At 45.7% G+C, this 25,404-nt stretch overlaps 1 protein-coding gene across 4 annotated transcripts in view; it reads right to left on the bottom strand.

Moving 5' to 3' along the window:
- RGS7 (regulator of G protein signaling 7) overlaps positions 1–25,404 on the bottom strand; it is a 125,732-nt gene that overhangs the window by 47,522 nt on the left and 52,806 nt on the right. For all 4 annotated transcript variants that reach the window (XM_059677746.1, XM_059677748.1, XM_059677750.1 and 1 more), the window contains exon 3: positions 12,393–12,489. In XM_059677746.1, the coding sequence (XP_059533729.1) occupies positions 12,393–12,489 (97 nt within the window). The remainder of the gene's footprint in view (positions 1–12,392; positions 12,490–25,404) is intronic.

Here is a 25,404-nt window from a genome sequence, read left to right as displayed (position 1 = left end):
GGAGGAGGCAGCCGATCCATGATTCTCTCTCATCATGGATGTTTCTCTCTCTCTCCCTCTCCCTTCCTCTCTGAAATCAATAAAAGTATATAGTTTTAAGAAGACAGAGAGAGGGGTAGAGGGAGGTCGAAGGGCTAAGATTTCTGGAGGTGGCTCAGTCGGGCTGAGGGGACATAAAAGCAGAAACCAGAGCAGGATGGACTACGAGGCGGCTCCAATCCACGTTTGCTCGCCGACACCAAGTCCCCAGGCAGCAAAGAACAGCCACCCAGCCAAACAGCTCGCGCCCAGTCCTTCCCCCTCCGGGCACAGGTGCTGGTGCCGGTGCCCGTGTTCAGTGCAACGTTTCAAAAACCCACGTCATTATTCCCATTCCCTTCACACAGAGCCCCTTAAGCTGCCTTATTCATTCCTTTAAAAAACAAAACCAAAAAGGGCTACGCTGGGGTTTGGAATTGTGCTTGAGGGCCATTTCGGTGGCAAGTCTAACAGGTTGGCAAGGCGTTTGCACAGCCTGCCAGAGCCTGGGGGGCCCCCGGAGCAGGCCAGGCCGGAGCAGCGGTGGGTACGAAGCAAGAAACGTCCTACTTAAGCCTCCGAGACGAAGGCTGCCGCGTCTGCAGGAGAATCAGCCCCGTGACTATTCAATTACCTCGCATCCCAGGCTCTTGCTCACCGCCAGGTTCCCCAGCGCGCGGATCTATTTGCCGCGACACTGGGTAATTCCACCCAAAGGGGATGACGTGCTCCTGTGACAGGGTGTCCCCACCCTCCCCGATGTGACAGCGTCGAGGGGCAGAGAGACCTCCAGCGCCAGCTGCGCACGGGCATCGGGTCGGATGGAAACAGCAGCTGCCAGCAAACACTGCCTTGGCCTCATCTCCTTTCATTTCTCCTGGGGTGGGGGGTGGGGTGGGGTGGGGTTCAGCTTGGAAAGGTGATGGCTGTGGCCCGAGGAGAAAGCGAGAGGCACAATGCCCCAGCCTTCTGTTGGGCCGGGTCTGTGACTTTGTCCCGAAGGCTTCCTCAGGCGCCATGTGACACCAGACTCAGCTGCCTCGTTTGCCCAAGAGCATCTGATCCAACCGGGACGCTGAGAGGAAAGATCATGCTTCTTGGGTTGTCCCTGCCTCCCTGATGTGTGGCGATTTTTTTAAGAGAATGAGCTGGCCCGGCCGGTGTGGCTCAGTGGATTGAGCGTCCACCTATGAACCAGGAGGTCACGGTTCGATTCCCGGTCAGGGCCCATGCCCGGGTTGTGGGCTTGATCCCCAGTGTGGGGCGTGCAGGAGGCAGCCGATCCATGATTCTCTCCCGTCATTGATGTTTCTCTCTCTCTCCCTCTCCCTTCCTCTCTGGCACCAATAAGTGTATATTTAAAAAAAGAGAGAGTGAGCCAGTTGTGGTGTTTCACCGGCTCCTCTCTCAGGACAATGGTGAGACTGGACTGCCCGTGAGGCTTCGAGGGGTTTCTTTTCTCTTTGACATCAGCCATGGTCGGCTGAGTCAGCAGGTGCGTGAGATGCTATCGGTAGGTGACTGTTGCTCCTCTCCCCGTGAGCATTGGAAGACATTTATTTTAAGTTGGCCTAGTTTTCCAAAAGCTATAGATAATGTATTAAAAATGGACACACGCATGGACACACACACGCACACGCACGCGCGCACACACACACACAGCTCAGCAGACTCCACACCTTCCATCCTGTTGTGAAAATGCAAATGTAGGGTCTCCCCGATCGCCCTCTTTCCCTCCGTCCCCATCATCACGCCCTATTGGCTCTGTCAGCAGAATCTCAAAACCTGACTCATTCTCGTCGCTTCTGCACGAACCTCATCTCAGCATCTCTCCCCTGGAACGAACCCTGAGCCTCTTCCTCGGCCTCCTTGCGCCCACTCTTTCTCCTAAAGCCGCGGTCCGCACAGCAGCCACTGCCTGCCTGCCTTCCTTCCTTCCTTCCTTCCTTCCTTCCTCCCTTCCTTTCTTTTATTAGTCATCTTCTGTTTACTTAAAAAAATATTTTTCTTGATTTCAGAGAGGATGGGAGAGGGAGAGAGGGATAGAAACGTCAACGATGAGAGAGAATCATAGATCGGCTGCCTCCTGCACGCTCCCTACTGGGGATCGAGCCCACAACAGGGCCTGGGCCCTGACAGGGAATCGAACCGTGACCTCCTGGTTCCTAGGTTGATGCTCAACCCCTGAGCCACGCTGGCCGGGCAGCCACAGTGTCTTTCAAAACTGCTCCTCTTTAAAAAAAAAAAAAAAATCCTCTCCACACAGAACTAAAGGTGGAAGCTGACATCCGAAGGCTGTGATCAGGGGATGGTGGGCTCAGCTGGGTCAGCCCTAGCCACACCCCCACCCCTTCGACCAGGGAGCACAGGGAGCCCCCACAGCACCCCAAACAAACCACATTGGATGAATTCTCCTTCTAGAAAAGTGGGGGTTCTGATACCTAACAGAAGAGGAAAGAATGTTCCACAGGCAACATCAGTGCCTAGCATCATATGTTCCTGACAAAATCCTCATCAGTTCAAAATGGAGCAAGAAAAAGAAAAAAGATACGTTGACATTTTTTTATGAAGCTAAATACATCTACTTTTTCCAAAGTTTATTTTGCATTGCCTCTTCTAAATTTTTTTCGGTAATAAAATGTCCTTCCTTTTAATGAATTAGAGCAATATCAGATTACAGTATTTTCTATGTCTTTATTTGGCAAAATAAAGTTAGCGACTCTATGACAGTCCCCTAATATACTATTTAATTTTACTTGCTCATTAAATCCAAACCTCTGGGAATTCTTAATCTAGAGCACGCATCTCCATAGCGCATTCTAAGCTGCTGCAATTGAGGTGGCCTGCAAAAAAATTAAAATTAAAAAAAAAAAAGGATGGGGAGCTTATAGTCAGATATGCTCACAAGTGTTGGGTTAAGAAATATTAAAAAAAAGTTATTCCTGCGCTGGCCAGGAGGCTCAGTTAGTTGGAGTGTTGCAGGTTCAATCCCAGTCATGGCACACACAGGAACCAACCAATGACTGCATAAATGAGTGGAATAGCAAATCGATGTTTCTCTCTCTCTCCCTCAAAAAAAAAACCCACAAAACTATTCAGAACTTCTCAGAACCTTAAGAATACTAATGCATTTTTTGTGTGAACTCCAAAAAAGAAGATACAGCATACATTATATCCCACAATTATTCAACCAAAGAATTCTCTCATGAAGAATCATAATAACAGATCTGTCCTGGGAACCGTTCATCTAGAGCAGTGGTTCTCAACCTTCTGGCCCTTTAAATACAGTTCATGTTGTGACCCCCAACCATACAATTATTTTTGTTGCTACGTCATCACTGTCATGTTGCTACTGTGATGAATCGTCATGGAAATATTTGACATGCAGGATGGTCTTAGGTGACCCCTGTGAAAGGGCCGTTCGACCGCCAAAGGGGGCGCGACCCACAGGTTGAGAACCGCTGGCCTAGAGACTCATCAAGCTTGCCCCTTTACCTGATGTTTGCTGGTAAGGATAAACACACCATCACACTTTTCACGGATCGAGAAAACCAAAGACCGCAAATGAAAGAGAGATGTAAACTCGAATACTGTCAGGTCGCCCTCGGTTACCATTTCGGCATCTTCAACATATTCTTTTCTTCGCTTAGCTGGCACACGTGTGGAAAAATGATCCCGACTCACACGCTTGTATTTCCCCCAAAGGACTTCAAAATGTCAACCCATTGTGTGAGTTTGAAAAGCATCTTGAGATCTGTATTGGAGCCATGTGACTGTTGCCAGAGGAACTATCCAGTATCACGGGCAGGGATGGGCAGAAAAAAAAAATCTCTCTTCAGGTACCAAGCGCTGAAGAAAGCAGAAGGCGGGGAGACGTGCGAAGGGACAGGCTGTGACCAAGCTATTGTCCCTGTGCCTGTAAATTACAGCTCACAAGGTCCCTTGGACGACAGTCAGGAGACAGTCATGTAGCTCCCCTCAGTACACAACATCAACAACAACACACAATAAACAGCTTTAAAAATACCAACACTATACTCCCTGCTGTCAAAGTGTGCCAGTTACGTAACAGAACACAAGTCGTTTTGTAATTAGCACTTGTTTGTAACATCATGTCCCGAGTGGCAAAATGAGTTCTGTCTTTTTTTATTATTATTATTCAGGTAGAATCTATTGAGGCCATACGGAGAAGCGAGGAAGCCAGGAGAGTAATGTTAAATAGACCGAACAAGGGGCAATATAATTACAACCAGCACAATGAGGGATCAATTCACAAGCATCTATGTTATTGATCGAAAATGATTCAGAGAGCATGGAGCAGTGCTCATTTAAGAGGTGAGGGGCACCCATCCCATTCCCTTCTTTTAACCTCCAGTTTTTCTTGAGCTTAATATTAACAGACTAGAGGCCCGGTGCACGAATTCGTGGCCTGCAGGATCGGGCCGAAACCGGGTCTCCGACATCCCCAAGGGGTCCCGGATTGCAAGAGGGCGCAGGCCAGGCCAAGGGACCCCACTGGTGCACAATCAGGGCCAGGGAGGGACCTGGGAGGTTGGCCAGCCAGGTAGGGACCGCGGGAGGGCTCCAGGGCGTGTCTGGCCCATCTTGCTCAGTCCCGATCTGCCAGACCCCAGCAGCAAGCTAACCTGCCGGTCAGACCGTCTGCCCCCTGGTGGTCAGTGCATGTCATCGCGAGCGGTTGAGCGGCCTTAGCATATCATTAGCATATTACGCTTTGATTGGTTGAATGGACGACCGGACACTTAGCATATTAGGCTTTTGTTATATAGGATAATCCCTTTAGGATGAAACAGATACTGGTGGGGGAAGGTCATGGCTCTGGACTCAGTGGCTTTCTCCAGAAGCAAAGGCCCTCAGGTCTCCGCCAGGAAGTGTGCAGGTGACTGTCAGGGCCCTGGAATTAGGCTGGGAAAGGTGGACAAGGTCCCCAAGTTCAATAATATAGCCTTGCACTTAGTGGCCTTTTCTGCCTGGAATTCTCCAACCAGGAGCTTCCCAGGGTTTCCAGAGAATAAACTCAGTGACTCCACTAGGAGTTGCATGGATTGGCGAGGGACCTGGGGACTCGCCTGCTCTAGAGCCGTTGTTTCAATGACTCCAGCCCTCTTGCTAGCAGGCCACCGGATCAGAAAGGTTCAGAGAAATATCCTATCACCGCTGGAAACCGGGTAGAATACTTATTTTTAGCTTCCTGGTGTTTGATCAGAAATGCTTTCAGCCAGGAATGACTTCAATAAGATTTGTGCTTCCGGATGCTGCCAAACACAGAAGCGGAGAAAAGTCAAATATTAAAGGAAACCTCCTTGCTCTCATCCAAAGAAGGATGGTTCTTTAAGTTTTTAAAGAAAATCTTAGTTCTATTTTTACTTCCCTTTTGGATTCTCGAGGGCTTAGGCGAAGAGGAACATAAGGTCTGGTATCAAAAAGCTTTAAAAACCAAAAAATGTCGTACCTATAACTCATTAATCATTTATTTTAAAAATATATATTTTTATTGATTTCAGAGAGGAAGGGAGATAGAAACATCCATGATGAGAGAGAATCATGGATCGGCTGCCTCCTGCACACCCCGAACTGGGGATGGAGCCAGCAATCAGGGCCTGTGCCCTTGACCTGAAATCCAACCGTGACCTCCTGGTTCATAGGTTGATGCTCAACCACTGAGCCACACAAGCCGGGCTGGGCCGAGCATCTTAAATCAACTCTCTTCCTTTCTCTGTAGAGTACTATTTACAGGAGGGAAATGGGGCAGGCTCAGAAAAAAAAAACCAAAAACCAATTTTGTGCATGATTCCCATAAGAAAATGTCTCAAAGAAGAAATTGAAAAACAACAACTAAATTATTTTCTTTGTGCCAAAATGTGACAAAGGGGAGTTAGGACAAAATCTTATATTTACACAGAAAGCTCAACTGTTTCCATGGAAACCGGCCAAGCAGTTATGCAGATGATCCGAGTTCATAGAAATCCGAACCAAAGAATAAATGAAAAGGGGGGTGGGGGGGATGGCTAATTGGGATACAGATCTGCCCTGTGGTGATCAGAAATGGAGGGGTGTCCAGCACACTCGGTGCGGCAGACCCCCCTCTACTGCGCTCCACTCCACGATGCCTCGCAGATGTTGCTTTTTCCACAAAGTGAAGGTCAGACCCTCTTCCAGCAAACACATCACAACGCGCTGCCTGGCGGAGCTGCACCCGAGATCGCCCCAGTTCTGCCTGCACAGTTCTTTCTCTGAGCCTTTCAGCCATTGTTCTGTCCACGTTCATCCGGATTGTTCTGTTCCCTTCCAGTGCACCGGTGCCCTTCAGGGCAGCTCAGCCTGCTGTTCTCTTCTCCTCCTCGTCTGCAAGTATCGCCTCAATAAACGCGGCCTTTCCCACTGGATATGCACCGGTGTGCTCTGGTGAATGAACCCCGAGGCTTATAAAGTAACCAAGTCCCACCCTAGTTGGTGTGGCTCAGCGGATAGAGTGTTGGCCTGCGGACCCAAGGGTCCCAGGTTCGATTCCGGTCAAGGGCACTGACCTCGGCTGCAGGCTCCTCCTTGGCCAGGACCCGGGTTGGGGTGCGTGCAGGAGGCAACCAAATGATGGGTTTCTCCCACATCGATGTTTCTCCCTGTCTCTCCCTCTCTCTTCCACTCTCTCTAAAAAAAAAATCAATGGAAAATATCCTCGGGTGAAAATTAAAATAATAATAATAAAAATAAAAAAGTAACCAAGTCCCTAAAACAAAAATAGACACTTGGTTCCTACCCATGTCACCTTGAGAAGATTCTTACTAGACTGATTTCTCTGTAAAGAAAGGGGCATTGTTCATGCCAAATGCAGAATGAAACAAGGAAGGATGATTTTATGGGATCATAGTATGATAGTTATATCATACAATAGGCATCTATGTGATATATAATATATTCATAAGTGTATTTCAGTGACCTGTGCTGCTTTGTGATTTTATAAAATCAGATTGAATTAGATTACGGAATCTAGATTTACCTAGATTCAAATGTCGCCTCTACTGCTTACTAACAGTATCACCTGGCTCTTTAGCTTTTCTGAATTGTACTTATCTTTGTAGGAACACTAACATGTAAAATAATATATCTGAAGAACTAGTATTTGTTGAATGCCAAGCACATTGTAAGCGTTCAATAAATGTCAGTAGTTGTTAGACCCAAACACATTCATGTTCATTTATACTCCAGAGCCCGAGCTGTTATTTAACCTTAGAGGTCCAGTGCACGAATTCGTGCATGGGTGGGGGGGTCCCTCCGCCTGGCCAGCGATCGGGGCCAATCAGGGCCAACCGGCCAGGGAAGGACTGGGGGAGGTTCCAGGGCGTGTCCAGCCCATCTCTCCCAGTCCCGATTGGCCGGACCCCAGCAGCAAGCTAACCTACCGGTCAGAGTGTCTGCGCCCTGGAGGTCAGTGCACATCATAGAGCCTGGTCGACCAGTCAACCAAACGGTTGACCTATCGGTCAGACACTTAGCGTATTAGGCTTTTATATAGATAGATTTCCTGTTTTCCTTTGCATCATGAGAAGTAAAACTGAAATCCAGGTTTCTTTCCAACCTGTATATACCCTCTTCACTATTTCAGATAGACTTTGAAAAATATTTACATTCATTTTGGGGATGTCCAGTGTTCTAAAAAAAATCAACTTTTTAAAATTCAATTCAAATCATCTTCCATCACCCATATATTTGGCCCCCTTTACCTCTTACTACCCTCCCCCATCCCCTCTTCCCTCTGGTAACCACCACACTACTGCCTGTGTCTATGAGTTTCAGTTTTATATCCCACATATAAGTGAGGTCATATGGCTCTTAGCTTGTTCTGTCTGACTCTTTTCGCTTAGCATGATATTCTCAAGATCCATCCAGGTTTTTGCAGATGGCAGCATTGCATCTTCTCTTGCGAGTGAGGAGCAGTTCCTAGTGCATATGTACCCCCGCTTCTTTGTCCAGTCCTCTATCGAAGGGCACTTTGGTTGTTGCCACGGCCCCCACAAACAGTGCTGCAGGGCACACAAGGGGTGAGTCTATCTTTGCGAGCCGACGCGTAAACCAGATAACAAAACTTAAACGGAGAGTGTGTTTGGACTCTGGAGAAATTGGAAAATTGCGTTCAATTTCCTGGTGCTCCACTCCGCGGCCCATCGAAGCTAGTAATCGCCAACGGAGCAGAGCTGCCATCTTTTCAGTGCTCCCCGCAGAGATAAAAGCATCGTGCAGCGCCGGGTGCCGACAGAGCAAATAATGAGATGTGTGCTCTTTCCACTGCCGAGATGCTGAGAAGTGAGATGTGCCGTGGGTGTAATCGAATGTCCGCGCCATCAGCTGTCCTAAGAGAAGTCGTTAACACTGGCTGAGTGTCTGTATGTGCCGGACACTGCACGCACCACAGGGGCTACACACTGAAACGCGCCATTTCTTTTCTCCTCCAGATGTGCACGGCCTTTGGTAAGAATCGTGTCACGTGTCCACTGAGGGCAAACGGCCAGGTGAAATAAATCCCATGAAGAACACAGAGCTGGGAAGCACAAAGACAGGAATGGCCCGGCCGGTGTGGCTCAGGGGTTGAGCATCGATTGACCCATGAACCAGGAGGTCATTCATTTGATTCCCTGTCAGGACACATTCCCAGGTTGCAGGCTCGATCTCCCACCCCCAGTAGGGGCGGTGCAGGAGGCAGCCAATCAATGATTCTCTTTCACCACTGATGTTTCTATCTCTCTCTCCTTCCCCCTTCCTCTCTGAAATAAAAAAAAATAAAAATAAAAAATAGCCCTAACCAGTTTGGCTCAGTGGATAGAGCGTCGGCCTGCAGACTGAAGGGTCCCAGGTTCGATTCTTGTCAAGAGCATGTAACTTGGTTGCAGGCGCATCCCCAGTAGGGGGTGTGCAGGAGGCAGCTGATCGATGTTTCTCTCTCATCGATGTTTCGAACTCTCTATCCCTCTCTGTAAAAAAATCAATAAAATATATTTTTTAAAAATAAATAAGAAATAAATAAAGTAGCAAATTTAGATGCTAAGAAAGCATTGCACCGAGCAGACCAGCATCTACAGTTCCCATGAAAGAGAAAAGAGTTTCTGGGCCCAGTCCACATGGCGGTAAAGAAAGCTAACGCTAAAAATAAAATCCCTGAAATCTTGCCGTTTCGCCTAGCATTCTGGTGGCCGCAAAATGAGTAAGAGCTTGGTCAGATCAAACGGATTCGGCCGCGTTTGAAAGTGAATCATTTCTCGACAAATGCAGCGAGAGCCCACGAAACAGCTAAGCGTCTCATCTCTCAGCAGCATTTAGCCATTAGTAAGGTCATGACCTAGGACCGGTGCCTGGGAGTTCCTTGCTGCTTCTAATCATGCGTGTTGCTATTTTACAAAAAAAAGAAAGGATGACAACGGAGAGGGGTGGAGACTGTCACAGCAGAGACAAATTAAATGATCTATTTGATTACGTGGCGGCTCAGCCTCTCGTGTTCCCAGCTGGGTGGACTGTGCCGTTACTCGACGCCAGTCGCCCTGTCATTTTACCAGAGAGGTGGAACAGATGACCAAAACTATAATAAGACTTTTTTTTCTTTCTTTGTGGCAAATGTTCACGTCTCTTGCCGATCTAGTTAACATTTCTTGTTTTGCCCCTGAATTTATTTGTTTCAGAACTGGACTTGAAGAACTGCCAGTATAGTCAAGGCACTTTTTTCTCCTAGGAGCTGTTCATACATTTTTCCCTTCTGCATTCTTGAGTTTTCTTTGGGATGGCACACAAACAACATATTCTAAGCACCATTTCTGCCCAGAGATTTGAGAATTGTTTTTAAAAAGCAATCTGTCTCTCTCTGAATTTCTGTCAGATCCAGGATAGCCATCCTAAGGGTAGACAGCAAATATTTCCCAGTAAAAAGGAGTGTCTTAGATTCTTAAAGCATCTCAGAAGTACCTAGTCTTAGAGTCTCCCAAGGAAATCTATTCCACCTTCCTTATTCTTACTGTCTCAACACTGACTCCAAAAATAATCAGTTTTAAGTCATATAGGGCATCTTGAAAGCGTTCTCAAAAACATTTAGATGCAAACTACGTAGCTATTAAAACTTGCGTTGGCCCAGCTCACGTCACCAAGCTTGCTCTGTTCCCTCCTTACCTGAGCCGTGACCCACAAGATAAGGTTAAATCTACATAGATCATCTCACCATGACATTGAGAAATATCTATACGACCCTTAGAGAAATAAAGGACACGCTTAAATTATTACATTTAAAGGCAACTTGATTTTTTTGTTTTGTTTTGGTAATCCTGGAGAGAGTGGAAGGGAGGGGAAGAGATAGAGAGAGAAACATCGATGTGAGAAAGACACATTGATTGGTTGCCTCCCTCACGTGCCCCGACCAGGGCAGGGATGGAGCCTGCAGCTGAGGCACATGCTCTTGACCCAGAATCGAACCCAAGACCCTTTAGTCTGAGGCCCAATGCTCTAACCACTGAGAAAACCGGCCAGGACTCAAGGCAATTTGATTTTTTTAAAAATATATTTTATTGATTTTTTACAGAGAGGAAGGGAAAGGGATAGGGAGTTAGAAACATCGATGAGAGAGAAACATCGATCAGCTGCCTCCTGCACACTCCCCACTGCGGATGTGCCCACAACCAAGGTACATGCCCTTGACAAGAATCGAACCTGGGACCTTTGAGTCTGCAGGCTGATGCTCTATCCACTGAGCCAAACCGGTTAGGGCAAGGCAACTTGATTTTTTAAGTTCATATATACCCCTCAGGTTTCATGGCTGAGAACAACCCTGCATCACAGAGACCACAAATTCTGCTCCTCCTAATTGAGGACCAAGTCAGTGAGGAATCGTTTGAAGTTGCAAAAGAAAAGGAGCAAAGAGATTCAACTCCATAATCACCTACATTCTTGGAACGGAGCACCGTTTCAAACTAATCATAAAAAACCAGAAAAGAGCTCTGTGTGAACTAGAGGAACGGCCGGCCAGACTCCCTCCTCATTTCTGACCATTTCCCCATTGACGGTGCTGAGCGATTTGGAGCGCGCACCAGCCTCTCTGGCTCCGGAGAATTCATGCCCTAAAAGTTCAATCTTCAGAAACGCTAATCAGCCCGTTTTCTTTGATAGCTGCCACCGGCAGTCCTGTCTGATCTCCGTGGCATATTCAATTTTAATGAAAACCTACACCATTCACAGGGAACCGAAGAGAGAATTCCGGCTTACTGCCTGCTGTGGCTACATGGGGAACACAGCCAGCTCCCGGTCAATCCACTGAAAGACATGAAATGCATCCAACAGGGGAAGGCTTGCTTCACCAGGATCTAGAATCATCCCAATCTTGACTGTCCGGGATAGGAGACACCCACACGTCCTGAACAGTCATGGGGCGGCATGCCAATACACGTGTCTCGTTTTCGGTGAATCTGCAGGGCGTGAGGTGGTGGCGGTGGGTATTTCTGGAGGTACTACCTGAGGCTGGATGAGTGTATTTAAGGAAGGAAACTGGGGGAGCCCTGAGATGAGTAGGTCTAAGTTGAGCAAAGGGAATGGAGGAACCCCGCCCCCAGCCAAGGGGAGGAGGCATCCCAGCTCTGTGGTGGCAGGTGGCCATGGCAACGGAGAGCGGAGTGAAGTATCAGAAATGAACAGTGGCCTCTGTGGCGAGGACCGAGAAAGCAAGAGGGAACATACCATGAGGCTAGTGTGACCGTCGGGTAGGGCGTCTTGTTAAAGATGTTGTTTTTGTTTTAAATATATTTTCATTGATTTCAGAGATGAAGGGAGAAAGAGAAATAGAGATAGAAACATCAATGATGAGAAAGCATCATTGCTCAGCTGCCTCCTGCACATCCCCTACTGGGGATGGAGCCCATAACCCCGGGCATGTGCCCTGACTGGGAATCGAACCGGGACCTCCTGGTTCATAAGTTGATGCTCAACCCCTGAGCCACACCGGCCGGGCTCATTTTTGAAACTCAGCTCATCCCTGATCTTCACAAACATTCTACTGACTCCCCCGCAATTGATGTTTTTTCACTCTCCTAACTCCTATATACAGTTGACATCACGTATGCCCCGACATCTTTATTTTGAGATTGTTTTCCGTCCTTGCGCCTTTGTTCACCATGTCTTTGCAACTAAGCATAGGGTATGATTTTTGCTTCTTTGTTTTGTTTTATCATCATCTCAAGTGTCCAACATGATGTGAAATACGGCGTTAGCATTTTGTCAGGAGCGATACGTCATGAGTTTGAGAGTTTCCAGAGTGAAAAGCTAGACGAGATTGTAAGTAGTTCTGGGGAAGACCCGGACGACACAGAGCCATGCGGAGGCAAACTTACCAGAGAAGACGCTAGGGATCTTGGAAAGGAAGCTTTTGACAGTGCGAATGGGAATTCCGTTTTTTTCATCTTGCATGCGTGCTATGACGTCCTCCATCTAAATGACAATGACAAAACAATTAAAACCTTTCAGAAGTTGAATTTTTCATAAAAACCAGTTTTTTCTTAACAATGTTGTACATCCGTCGTGCTCAACTAAGAATACTGGGATACCCCTACCTTGCCAGACTCTGAAACATTAATATTTTAAGTTTGGTTAAAAACGATGGAGAAAACAGCAGGGAGAGTGGCCGTTTCAGGCTCCATTAACCTACTAAGAGGCGTTGTGGATAATGCCACTCTCCTAGCTGTACACGCTCTGCTTGGAAAGGCGGAGATAAAAGTGCTTATTTCTGTAACTGTCAGAGACCACTGTCATAGCAAAATGCACACTTCATTAATGTTATTATCTCTCCTGAACTCATTGAGAAGGAAAACAGAAGTCCTGAAAGCCACCGTTAGGGTGTCCTCTGGAGGCAAAGACAGACGGAAAAAATCTAGTTCCTAAAAGCTAAAATCAGCCCCAAGGGCTACGTGTAAAAATGCATCTCCTGCATTTACTGACATTCCCTTACGACGTTCCTCTCAAGCGTGGTTTTTACTCACGGGGTTACCTGCTTTCTCACTATTAGCAATAGCCACTTGGATGAGGAGAATGTTCAAAGCAGACCAGCTCACAGAGCAAGCTGGGCAGCAACGGGGATGCGGGGCTATAAAAAGTAACTCTAATCAATGATCAAATTCTTTGGGACAATTTATTTATTTTTTTAAATAAGCATTTTTTAAATGTATTTCTTTATTCATTTCAGAGAGGAAGAGAGAAGGAGAGAGATAGAAACATCGATGAGAGAGAATCGTTGATCGGCTACCTCCTGCACACCCCCCACTGGGGATCGAGCCCGCAACCCGGGCATGTGCCCTTGGCCGGAATCGAACCTGGGACCCTTCAGTCCGCAGGCTGACGCTCTATCCACTGAGCCAAGCTGGCTAGGGCTCTTTGGGACAATTTAAGTCCAAAAGATTCCAGTATCTCAAAAGAGGATGTATATTACCCATTACCTAGATACGAGCAATAGATCTATCTATCTATCTATCATCTACCTATCATTTATCTATCTATCTACCATCTACCTACCTATCTATCATCTATCTATCTATCTATCTATCTATCTATCTATATCATCTATCAATCTATCTATCTATATCATCTATCATCTATCTCTCTATCATCTATCTATCTATCTATCTACCTATCATCTATCTACCTATCTATCATCTATCTATCTATCTATCTATCTATCTATCTATCTATCTATCTATCATCTATCTATCTATTTACCTACCTACCTACCTACCTACCTATCTCCCAACCAGAGACAGAGAGATGAGTGGATAAAACTGAACAGGGCCTTTTACTAATCTATCTGTTTGCAACTGTCAGCGCGCTGTAACATCAGTGCAAACAGAATGAAATGGGTCAGTTACGCTATTGCTCTAAGACTCCGTTTCTTCCATCTGTAACAGAGGGTTAATAATAATACTGTGCATCTTATTACAGGTGATAATTAATGGAACAATGCTCATTAAATATTTGCCATAATGCTGTCATCATCATCACTGCCGTCATATCATCATCATCATCGTCAGAGTCTTCCCTCATCACTATACTAGAATGCCACAGACGCTTTCCTTTATAATCCAGTTGGCAAAGACAGCTGGGGTCAAATGCCAGGCATTTATTGGAGGAATACATTGCCCATCGCAGAGCAAAGATGGCCACGGAAGAGCTTGGATTTCCTGCAGAAGACGGAGTGTGTGCTGGCCTCTGAAAGAGAGGGGGTTCGACTAGAAGACACGCCAGGAAGAATAATTTCTGCATCTAAGCAAGGACTATGAAAACAATGAAAAAAATAATAATATTTAGAAGAAAGGGGAAATGAGATTGCATCCGTTTTTGACAAAATGAAAATGTGTCTGCTCTCATATTTGCTTGATGAATTTGCCTCTTGAAGTTCATTAGTGGATCCCAATATTGAATTGAATTGAGATGAAATCCTCTTTGCCAAAGCAATCCTTTATCTAGGCAAGCTAATGAGCTATTCTCTGAAAAGGGTATGTAAAAACAACGGTTTCTTGCAAAGTAATTTGGAGAATGTCTGCAGCTCAATTTGTTTAAAATGTTTTATACCTCTATTATGGAACTCTTCACATTGCCGTTATTGTCACTATCTGTCTTCCCTTGGACTTGAACTTCTGGAGGAGAGAAGCCTCACCTTGCCCATTTTTGTCTTGCTAATACAGAAAGTGCTGGCCCACAGGGAGGCTCAAGAATAAAGGAAGAGACATGACATTTTAATTGATGGCACACGTTTTATTTTTCTGAGTGATCCAGAGCAAAAATCCAAGTTAAGTTGATTTAAGATTTTTGTCTTCAGATGTTGGAAATACTTTAAAAAAAAAAAAATCTAACATTTGGTGAAAAAATAGGCCGAGTCAAAAACGGTGGCACAGGAGAGCTTCCTGTGCTATAAGCTAAAACATTCTGATGATTTTCTTCACTTAATAGAGAGACTCCTCTGCTTGCTTCTCAGAGGAACTGTTTCTTTCAAACCCTGAGCGTCAAGCAGTGGCTGCTTATGAGCCCGTCTTCCCACTGGTAGATGTGACGCTCAAGCTCACGGTCATGTGTCAGCTCCCAAGATGAAAGACAGGCTACCGAACTCCAACACACGGCTCTTTTCCCAGGAATTCATCATTAGCCTTTTCGCTCAAACAGCTTAGCTGTCACTTGGGCGCTTGTGATGTATTTCCAACGCGGCTCAGGGGAAAGGGTCTCCCCCCCCCCCCCGCCCCCCCCCCGCGCACTCAGAGAAATGAAAGAGACGCATCCTGCACAGCTACACCTCTGAGGAGAGGAACTAATGATTCGAGAGGGAACCCCGGACAGGGAACGCCCAACTACTGATGAAATAAAAATCCACCGCCTTGAAACCTAGCTAAGTCCCTAATGTTCTTAAGAATAATGAACGACATAAACTGATGAACAAAAATGAAACCAGAGCCATAGAAGCATCGAACAGACTGTCCAACCTATGAGGGAAGGTGGAGGGTGAGGGGTAAGAGATCAACCAAAGGACTTGTATGCACGCATATGAGCATGACCAATGGACACAGACAGGGTGTGGGGGGGTGGGCGGGGAGAGGTCAATGGTGGGGGAAAGGAGACTTTATGTAATACTTTAAGCAACAAAGAATTTAAAATTTTTTTTTTTAAAAAAAGGATGATGAGAAGCTAATTACATTTACTTGTAGCCATACTTGCCAGAACTGTGTCATACTAGGAAGCCAATAACTTTACGGACACCCTGACCGTAAGCGAAACATTTGTATGAAATAAAGTTAATGGTTTTGTGCTCTGTGGGTCTGAAAGAGAAATGAATCAACCAAAAGTTCAAAGGAAGTTTTTCCAACTTCGTATGGTAATCTGCCCTTAAGCACAGGCATTGAGAAACAGAAATGAGAGACTGTATGCGTGGTGCATGCTTTCAGGTTATTGTGTGTAATCATCATGTTAAGGGTGAGCTAAAAAGAAAAAAAAAAGTGGGAGAAATGAAAAAAATAAATTAAACATGAGAGAAAGGGGTCACTGAAGTGCCTCTTGAATACCTCAGACAATTCGGTGGCGGCATTTATCACGTAACTTAAAACCTGCCTGTAATTCTTTTTTCTTCAAGAAGCCATTCTAAAGATGTGATTGGCGCTTCTGAGCTCGGCGGTGAAAACAGGCAAAGTAGAATAGTTTTCTAAAAAAGGTTAAATAAGAATAGCAATGAGCTTAAAATTTGCAACCACAACTGTTTTCTGCTTGCCATGATTTAATTAAAGCTGCTTTAATTGGTGTAATTTCCCCCCATGTTATAGTTGGCAATAGTATCGTAACCCAGAATTACTCTTTTCATGTGAAAAACCTCGTGTTTACATGACTAATTATGAGTACAAAACATACACTTGTAGAACCTAGTTGCATTCCAATCTGACCTTGTTCATCTTGAATGAACTAGAAGATGTACCTTCTCAAAAGCAGTAACTAATTTGGCGACACTGAGATTTTATGCTCTGGCAATTTTAGAGAAGGTAGAAGACGCATTTTTTTTTCTGATTGATGGATGTTGGTTTTATTTGTTTTTAAATACAGCATCTCCCATCCATCTCAAGCAATATAACCTCTACTTTAGTATTTTTTTAAATATATTTTTATTGATTTCAGAGAGGAAGGGAGAGGGAGAAAGAGAAACATCAGTGATGAAAGGGAATCATTGATGGGCTGCCTCCTGCCTGGCTCCTATTGGGGATCGAGCCCACAACCCAGGCATCTGCCCTGACCAGGAATCGAACTGTGATCTCCTGGTTCATAGGTCAACACTCAACCACTGAGCACCACCGGCTAGGCACACACATGTTTTTAATTATGTGATACCCAGATGTATGACTTAACTAATCTACTGTAGGATAGCTTCCTTTGTAAATGGAGGCTCAGACTCATCCCTGAGATGATGTTAGTATTGTTTTATCAGGACTGGTCCCAAGGCCGACCTTCAGTCACCACCTCGATTAGTGCTAATCCTCCGTGCATCCAGCCTGCTTAGTGTAAGAATTAATACCATGCCCGACCCTCATTTAAAATGTGGATAGAAAGGATTACAACATGAAGGTAAGGCCAAAGCACTTTAAAAGGACAAACGCATCCTCACACCGATGATGAAGGCTTATCTGTTTCGGATACACACACTCAGAGTCAGTACACGTGTGATGAGGTGGCTATTTGCCTTGTGTTTCATGCTTTTCCCAAGTTTTAAATTGGTTTCCGCTGCTGCGGAGCCTGACCTTTCTTCCTCGGCGTGACGTTCTCTGGTTTCCGTATTTCAAAGATTGACTTTTAAATTTCAATTTCCTAGGATTTTTTCCGAGACCGATGAGTAAATTTTAGAAAGGCGAAAGGAAAAGAATTTCCCCTGTTACTGTGCCTTTGCTGGGGCTGCCCGTCCGAGGCCCCTACAATGTGAAAATGGATTTTACTTTCAGGAGCCTTTGAACAGCTCTATTGATCTTTCCAACCCACTGAACAGCTAACTGTAAAGAAAGGGAAATGCAACGTGACTTTTCTGATTCGCCCTTCACGTACGGGAGACTAGAGTCGGGGATGTGCAAAACCGCCTGCCACCTTCCTGCTGATCATCTCTGAAAGCAAGCTCTCCGCAGAGGGCTTTGTGCAACCAGCCACTCCTTCTGCTCAGCTCCCGGGAGAAAAAGTTAGAACTCACGGTGGGCTAGTTCACAGAAAATCCCTACGCAGAGGAGGCCCAAGCCCAGACATGCAAATGTGTAACTTCCAGCCCAGTAACAGTTTCTTTTTTATATCTCCCACTAGAGGCCCAGTGCACGAAATTCGTGCACGGGGGGAGGGAGGGGGTCCCTCAGCCTGGCCTGCAACGATGCCAGTGTCCCTTGCCCCAGCCTCCGGTCCGAGGCCCCTCCCCTCTGGATGCTGAGCTCACGTTGCCGGGGCGATGCCGCCAGCGTCCCGCCCCAGCCACTATGGGCGCCTCCATCTTTGTCTCGGAATGACGGTTAATTTACATATTACTCTTTTGTTAGATAGGATGATTTTGTTTTTCTTAGGAAAACAAGATTCCCCTGCCAAGGGAATCAGAACTGGCTGCTGTCCTCCTGACAATACTTTTCAGCAATCTCATGAGAAAATGAGCAGGATGTGCCTTCCTTACTGCTAGAGAGCTTGTGTCTACTCTCTTACAACCGAAACATGGATGCCAGGTCTGGCCAGCGTGGCTCAGTGGTTGAGCGTCGACCTATGAACCAGGAGGTCACAGTTTGCTTCCCGGACAGAGCACATCTGAAGAAGCTTTCATTGGGTTTCTACTCCAAAACATTAGATGTGATGACTCCCTATTTAGCAGAAGACAATTGCTGAAGATGGGGTGCAAGGCATATAATGGAAGGAGAATAAGGCATTTAGAACAGAAGGTCTGGGATCAAGCTATGAGCTAAGGGGGGTGGGGAGTAATTCATCTACAAAATAGAGCAAATAATAATTGCCAGCTTATCTATCTAATGCATTTTGCAAATACCCAACAGGATAATGCACATGGAAGGACGCTGTGAGCTCGCAAAGGCGAAGGGATGAGAAGTGGTACTATGATCCTACTCACGCCCTTTGTGCATCTTATTAGTTAGAAGTCCTGCAGTGACTTATTCTGAGAATCCACCAACTTGGTGTGATATTATGGCTGCTGTTTTTTGAAGAGGAATATTATCCCTTAACATAAGCCTACAGAGAACATCGTCCAGCTTGCCTCTCACAATGAAAGCTGTGGCATAAGCCTTATTATTATTTTTTTTAAGAAAATATTTTATTGATTTTTTACAGAGAGAAAGGGAGAGGGAGAGAGAGTTAGAAACATTGATGAGAGAGAAACATCGATCAGCTGCCTCCTGCACACCCCCTACTGGGGATGTGCCCGCAACCAAGGTACATGCCCTTGACTGGAATCGAACCTGGGACCCTTGAGTCTGCAGGCTGACGCTCTATCCACTGAGCCAAACCGGTCAGGACAGCATTATTATTATTATTATTATTATTATTATTATTATTATTATTTTGTAAATGAATAAAAACATACAATGAAGTAAAACCCACAGAGCTGGAGAGAGAATGTGGTTCCGACTGAGATTTATGTCACACTACAACTACATTAATGACACTGCGCACCCACCTGAAGCCACAGAAAATATGACATTTCCACGTGAAAGCTGAAGGCCTTGGCCCCCCTTCTTTCTCGGACGGGGCAGGTGACTGGGGGTTTGGTGAGAGCGGTCACGCGCTCCTCCTGGGTGGAGATGGGCTCTATGAATGATAGATGAAGGGCCACGGTTCCCCCCTTCCCAAGGAGAGAGCTGCATCTGCTCACATGCTGGAACAAGTGCTCAGATAAAGCCCTTTGAGATTTTCGAAGCCCTAATTTATCTATTTATCTCCTCATTAGCTCTCCTCTCTCTCTCTCTCTCTCCCTCTCTCTCTCTCTCTCTCTCACACACACACACACACACTATTTCTGTCTCATGGTTTGGTTCATCAAATTCCTATCGGACAAACGGCGAGATCCTTAATGGGAATTATAACGAAGGGCAGTCCAACAAAAGCAGCACACGTACAGTAGACGCAGAAGCAGCCCTGAGGTTGTTGAGAGCCCCAGAGACTAAGAATTCTCAACTCGTCACTCGCAGGGCCATCGGCAAGGAACGCAGCCCCGGTGAGAGAACGCGACCGCCTCCGCACCGTGGATCTGTCCTGTGTGGCTTAGTCTGGCTTCTTTGCTTCTCGCCAGACCCAGTCCCTTGTTCTGGGTTGGGTTCCTTTGGGAGGATAAACGCCCTTTACCCGCCTTCTAAAGGGCCAGCCTGCGACGTTCTAGTTGGTGTTAGGCGCTGACTAACATGGAAGACAATGAATGAACTTGGCCTGTCTAGGAAATGGGTGAGCAAGTGGCATCATATGAAACCAGATGTTACGTGATCTGTTTTAAAACTCGTCTAAAACGGGCATGACACAGGGAATTCTCTAAATGTTTACTGTAGAGAAATTGAAACAGACACACAGCTCAACGGAATCCACTGGGCCCCATGAGCTCATCAGCGGGCTGTGGAGATCATGAAGTGGTTATGCCAACTCATCTTTCCAAAGGAACGAAGACACGCTTCCTCTACAGAAGACACTACTTGGAAAAACAGATACTGAGTTTTAAACTAACGTGAATTCCCCACCTAAGAAGCTACTGGGCGCATTTCGCAGGCGCCGGCTGCTGTCCTCCTAGTGTGTGGATACTCTGGGCACCAGATCCGACCTTCTTTAATGAGCAAAAAAGAATGGCTCATAGGCCGCTAACAAAAATTTACATTCTACTTTTACATGCATTCTTTTTTTTTTAAATATATTTTATTGATTTTTTTACAGAGAGGAAGAGAGAGGGATAGAGAGTCAGAAACATCGATGAGAGATAAACATCGATCAGCTGCCTCCTGCACACCTCCCTACTGGGGATGTGCCCGCAACCAAGGTACATGCCCTCGACCGGAATCGAACCCGGGACCTTTCAGTGCGAAGGCCGGCACTCTATCCACTGAGCCAAACCGGTTAGGGCTACATGCATTCTTTAGTTTGCTCTTATCCGCCATGTGACAGAGATGATGGAATTCATAGCCACTCCCTTTTAGAGATGACAGAACTAAGGACCGGAAAACTGAAGTGACGGACTCAAGCTGACACAGATGTTAAGAAGCAAACCCTCTATTTGGGTTTGCATGGCAATGGAAAATGATATTTGAAAGAAACATCCTGCTAAGGGAAAGCAACGTCCATTTCCCCTATAAATAAAATGTAAATGCCCCAGGAATATAGTGTTCTCTCAGGGGATGAGAATTAGGCCATGCTGAAAATTTTCCATTTGACGGCATGCAATGAGAACAATCTTTTGCATTTCAACCACGACTTTATTTATTTTTTTAAAGTATATTTTTATTGATTTCAGAGAGGGAGAAAGAGGGAGAGAGAGATAGAAACATCAATGATGAGAGAGGATCATGGATCAGCTGCCGCCTGCACGCCCCACACTGGGAATGGAGCCTGCAATCAGGGCCTGTCTGTGCCCTGACCGGGAATGGAACCGTGACCTCCTGGTTCATAGGTTGACGCTCAACCACGAATTTAAATGCCCTCACATCTGTTTCGGCTGTCCTCACGCATTTGCTGGGAATTGCTACTAGAATTTCTAGAATTTTTGAAACTGTACAGGACCCACGTCTTTCTATCCATATGGCAGCTGTTGAAACAAATGTTAAGTGATTCTCTCTCACTGCCTCATTAATGTAGTTGATATTTCTTGTGACTCCACATGTCAGCACGCTAAATGCCTACTGCGGTCTGTGGTTTGTGACAGGAACGAAGGTGAGGGATGACTTAACCCGGGAAGGGATCCTCCGAGTTGCGCTTCCAACACCGATTACAAACCAGAGAAGCTGAGAGGAGGGATGCAAGCAGAAGCAGAGCCGTGGGAAAGCTTCGGTTAGCTGGACCAGAACAGGTGGAATGTGGAGTGGTAATCTGTGGGGTCAAGTTCGAGAGTGTTATATGCAGGCTGCAGTGGAAATAGGGCAGGGGTCACGGAGGTGAAGCCGCCACAGGGAGAGGAAAAGCTGCGATATAATTCCAATCAGGTTGATCTAAGGTCGCTACGGAGAGACTGACAAAGGTGAAAAGGACCTTGGGTAAGAACTCCGGGAGTGTCCAGGGAGTAATAGCCAGTGCTGGGAAGAATCAAGAGAGCGTGAGGTCCGATCCAGGCAGAGGATGGGCTAGTACAACCTTTTACCGCTTGGGAGAGTAACAGAAGATTCTCTCCTGAAAGGGTTTGCCAATGTTTTTACCGCAATCCACAGTAAGGTAAACATTTTTCATTACGCCCCGGGACAAATCAGCGTATTCCTACATGTGAAGATTTAATTGAAGCAAATGTTTTATGAAACAACACTCATCCATACGATGGGTAATGAAGTCTGGCATTTTCCATTCCTATTCCATTATCTCTCTATATAAAAGCTTAATATGCAAAGTGTCCCCGCGGGAGTTCGACCGACCAGGAGTTCAATCGCTTGCTATGACGTGCGATGACCACCAGGGGGTGGCGCGGAATGAAGGAAGGTCCCAGCAGGCAGCCAGCAGCCGCTACCTGTGCACTGGGCCTATAAAAATAAAAGTACTAGCTACAAACTTCTCAATGGCTTACACAAGCTACTACTGGAATGCAACTTAACTGGCAACTTGTAAAATACTATTCTATTGGATGCATTCCATGAGGAAATAAATATAATCAAGTAGTTTTTATCCTTAAGATCTACCCAATCAAATAATTAAACAAACAAAAAAAACTCCCTGTCTTCCTCTACCCACCATCTTATTTCATTGCATTTTAGACCAAATATCTTGTCTTCTAGAAAGAGTTGCCTAATCCAGCAGTCTTTAAATTTTTTGATCTCACACTTTTCAAAATTATTGAGAACACAAAAGTTTTTGATCCAATGGGTTGTATCTATTAGTATTTACCATTTTTGAAATTAACACTGAGCCATCTACAATATATATGTGCGTACATACGTTTATTTCATTAAAATTATAATAATGAATCTGTTACATGTTAACAGAAATGTTGCACCTAAAAATAACTACATTTCTCCAAATGTTTTCAGTGAAAGGAGTGGCTTAGTTTACAGTTTTGAAAATCTCTTCAATGCTTGACTTAAAAGAAAACAGCTAGATTCTCCTATCGATTCTGCATTCAATCTGTTGTAACATGTCTTGTGGCTGAAGACCATCTGGCCTCACACAGAAAATCCTTTGAAGAGGAAGACGTAGTTGAATAGCTTTTCAGACAATTGAGGGTACTCTTCTTTGATTCTACAGGTGGTCGTTTCTAATGGTTACCTGAGCTGAGGAATCTAAAACCTTACCAATCAACCTTTCATCCCCTATGACATTCACACCCATTGGTCTATCTTGAACTTCGAATTTAATATAGCAGACTGGTCATTTGGAAAACATTGCTTCACGGAGTGACACAGATCTCTCAAATGCTGACCCGTTTCATTATCCACTGTCAAACATGACATCCGCTAACATCACCATCAACCCAACGCGAAAAGTCTTTCACTATTGGGAGGTCACCATGTCCACAACCATACGTTTTACAAAATTCTAACTTTCACTCAAAAGCCTGAGCTGTGTTACTGGCATGAATACGGCCAGTTGCTTTCCTTGAATCAACAGGCTCGTTGTGCTCATTTGGGGAACAGGGACACGGAGGGTTTAGCATGGAGGTGCAGAAGTGAGGCACACGTTAAACAGAGTAAATAATCGTGGGAAAACGACTGGAGGCAGGGATTCTACCTACATGCTTCGGTCCCAGAAGAAGGCTTGGATCCCAGGAGAATGCATGCTCATGAACGCTGCTGTCTCGATCGTCATCCCATGACACGGCGTTTCTTATTTCATTAAATATCCTCGCCTAGGCTCTAAAGGATGCCCGGGGAGCAGAACAGTAGTCATTTGGACAGTTCACAGATGGTGTCAGGAAAAGGGATCCAGTGGCCATATCTATCTATATAAAAGGCTAAGTGTCCATCCATCCGACCGGTCGCTATGGCACGCGCTGACCACCAGGGTGCAGACGCTCAACGCAGGAGCTGCCATGATTCGCACCGGCCATTTAAAAGTAAACGGCACCACGGACCTGGCGCCGACAAACCAATACTCGGCTTCCCCCAGGTGGGACACAGGCCCGGCCACCACCCCAGAGCGATACCCCACCAAATCGCAGCCAAAGCTGCCAAGACCCCATGGCGCAAAATGCGGCCCACAGCCCAGACCAGCCTGGAAACGGTCGCTGTGGGCACCGGGTAATGACGTTATGTAGCAACGCCTCTCTTCCTCTCCCTATTGATTAGTCTCCTTGGAGTTTCTTCAGCCCAGGGACCCAACTTGCTTTATAGCCAGGTGCAAACATTTTACAGTTCAACCAAATGTTTGTGAAGCGTTTTCCCGTGCCTCATCTCATTTGATCCTCACAGAAGTCCTGGAGTAGGTAGAGAGGAGACTCGGTAGAATCCTATTTTCTTTTCATTAGCAAGACACGAACAGCGGTATTAAAATATTTCTTCTAATTAATTTCCTTTCAATGTGCACGAATCCGTGCACCAGGACACCAGTTGTGAAATATCAGGTGAAAAGGAATTTTGAACAGTTGTCTCCAAAGGAAGGCTTCTGGTGTCTTACTTTTCTAACTTGCACCAAAGATCTCCAAGAAAGGGCACTGGTATGTGGAGCTCTAGCCCCTTCTTTTGTAGGAGGATTTCAAGGGCGAGTGCTCAATAGAAGACACTAGGAGGGACCCTGAGGTATGTATGGGTCGCAGTTAGGGTAAGAAAAGAAGAAAGGGGAACTAAAAAAAAGTCCCTCAGAAGGAACAATAATAACACTATCATTTGAAAATCTATCTCTGAAAATAAACCCTGTCATTGGTCCGGCCATCCATAGAGTGTGACAAACTATGGTTTGACTTTCCAGCATAAAAATCTGGGGTGAACAACTTTTTTTGGAAGCTTCTAGAAGACTATGCTACTATACCTTTCTAGTCATGGTCAACTTGCAACGTTGAGGTGTAGCGAAGAAAGATTAGGTGCCAGTTCCCCCGTGCTGTAACTGCTAATTATTTTTCCAAGGGTAATTATAGAGTTCTGTTCCAGGACTTTTTATTACTTTTTAAAAACCACTCATGGCATCGCGTTTGGCAAATTCCGCGGTAGGCAAACACAGCTGCCGCCTTCAAGGAAGCTGTTCCGTGGATTCACACGAAAGTAATTCAACCACTTGGCACTCCATTCATCTTGTTGGCAAGTTGAATGAATAAAGAGTGAAAAAATGAAATGAATAGCCCGGCCGGCGGGGCTCCGTGGTTGAATGTCAATCTATGAACCAGGAGGTCATGGTTCGATTCCCGGTCAGGACCCATGCCCGGGTTGCAGACTCGATCCCCAGTGTGGGGCTCATTGTTGATGTTTCTGTCTCTCTCTCCCTCTCTGAAGTCAATAAAAACATATCATTTTTAAAAATGGAATGAATATATGATCTTTAGTTGGTACTTGTATCTCTTATTTAGCATGTAGGTTGCTCTCTGCCATCCAAATGCCTAGTGTCTAGCTTGATAAATGATTGTTGAATGAATGAATAAAAAAATAATCCTTACTTTTGAGTCATCAGAGGTGTCTTGGCACCCAGGACGGCTACTCCCATGAGTACCCGGGAACCCTTGAAGACATAAAAAAAGGTGGCCTCCATCCGGGAAAAGAG

The sequence above is a fragment of the Myotis daubentonii genome, chromosome 20, assembly GCF_963259705.1.
Source record: "Myotis daubentonii chromosome 20, mMyoDau2.1, whole genome shotgun sequence".
Lineage (NCBI taxonomy): Eukaryota > Metazoa > Chordata > Mammalia > Chiroptera > Vespertilionidae > Myotis > Myotis daubentonii.
The sequence above is the reverse complement of the archived record's forward strand: the minus strand, read 5'-3'. Positions and strand labels throughout refer to the sequence as shown.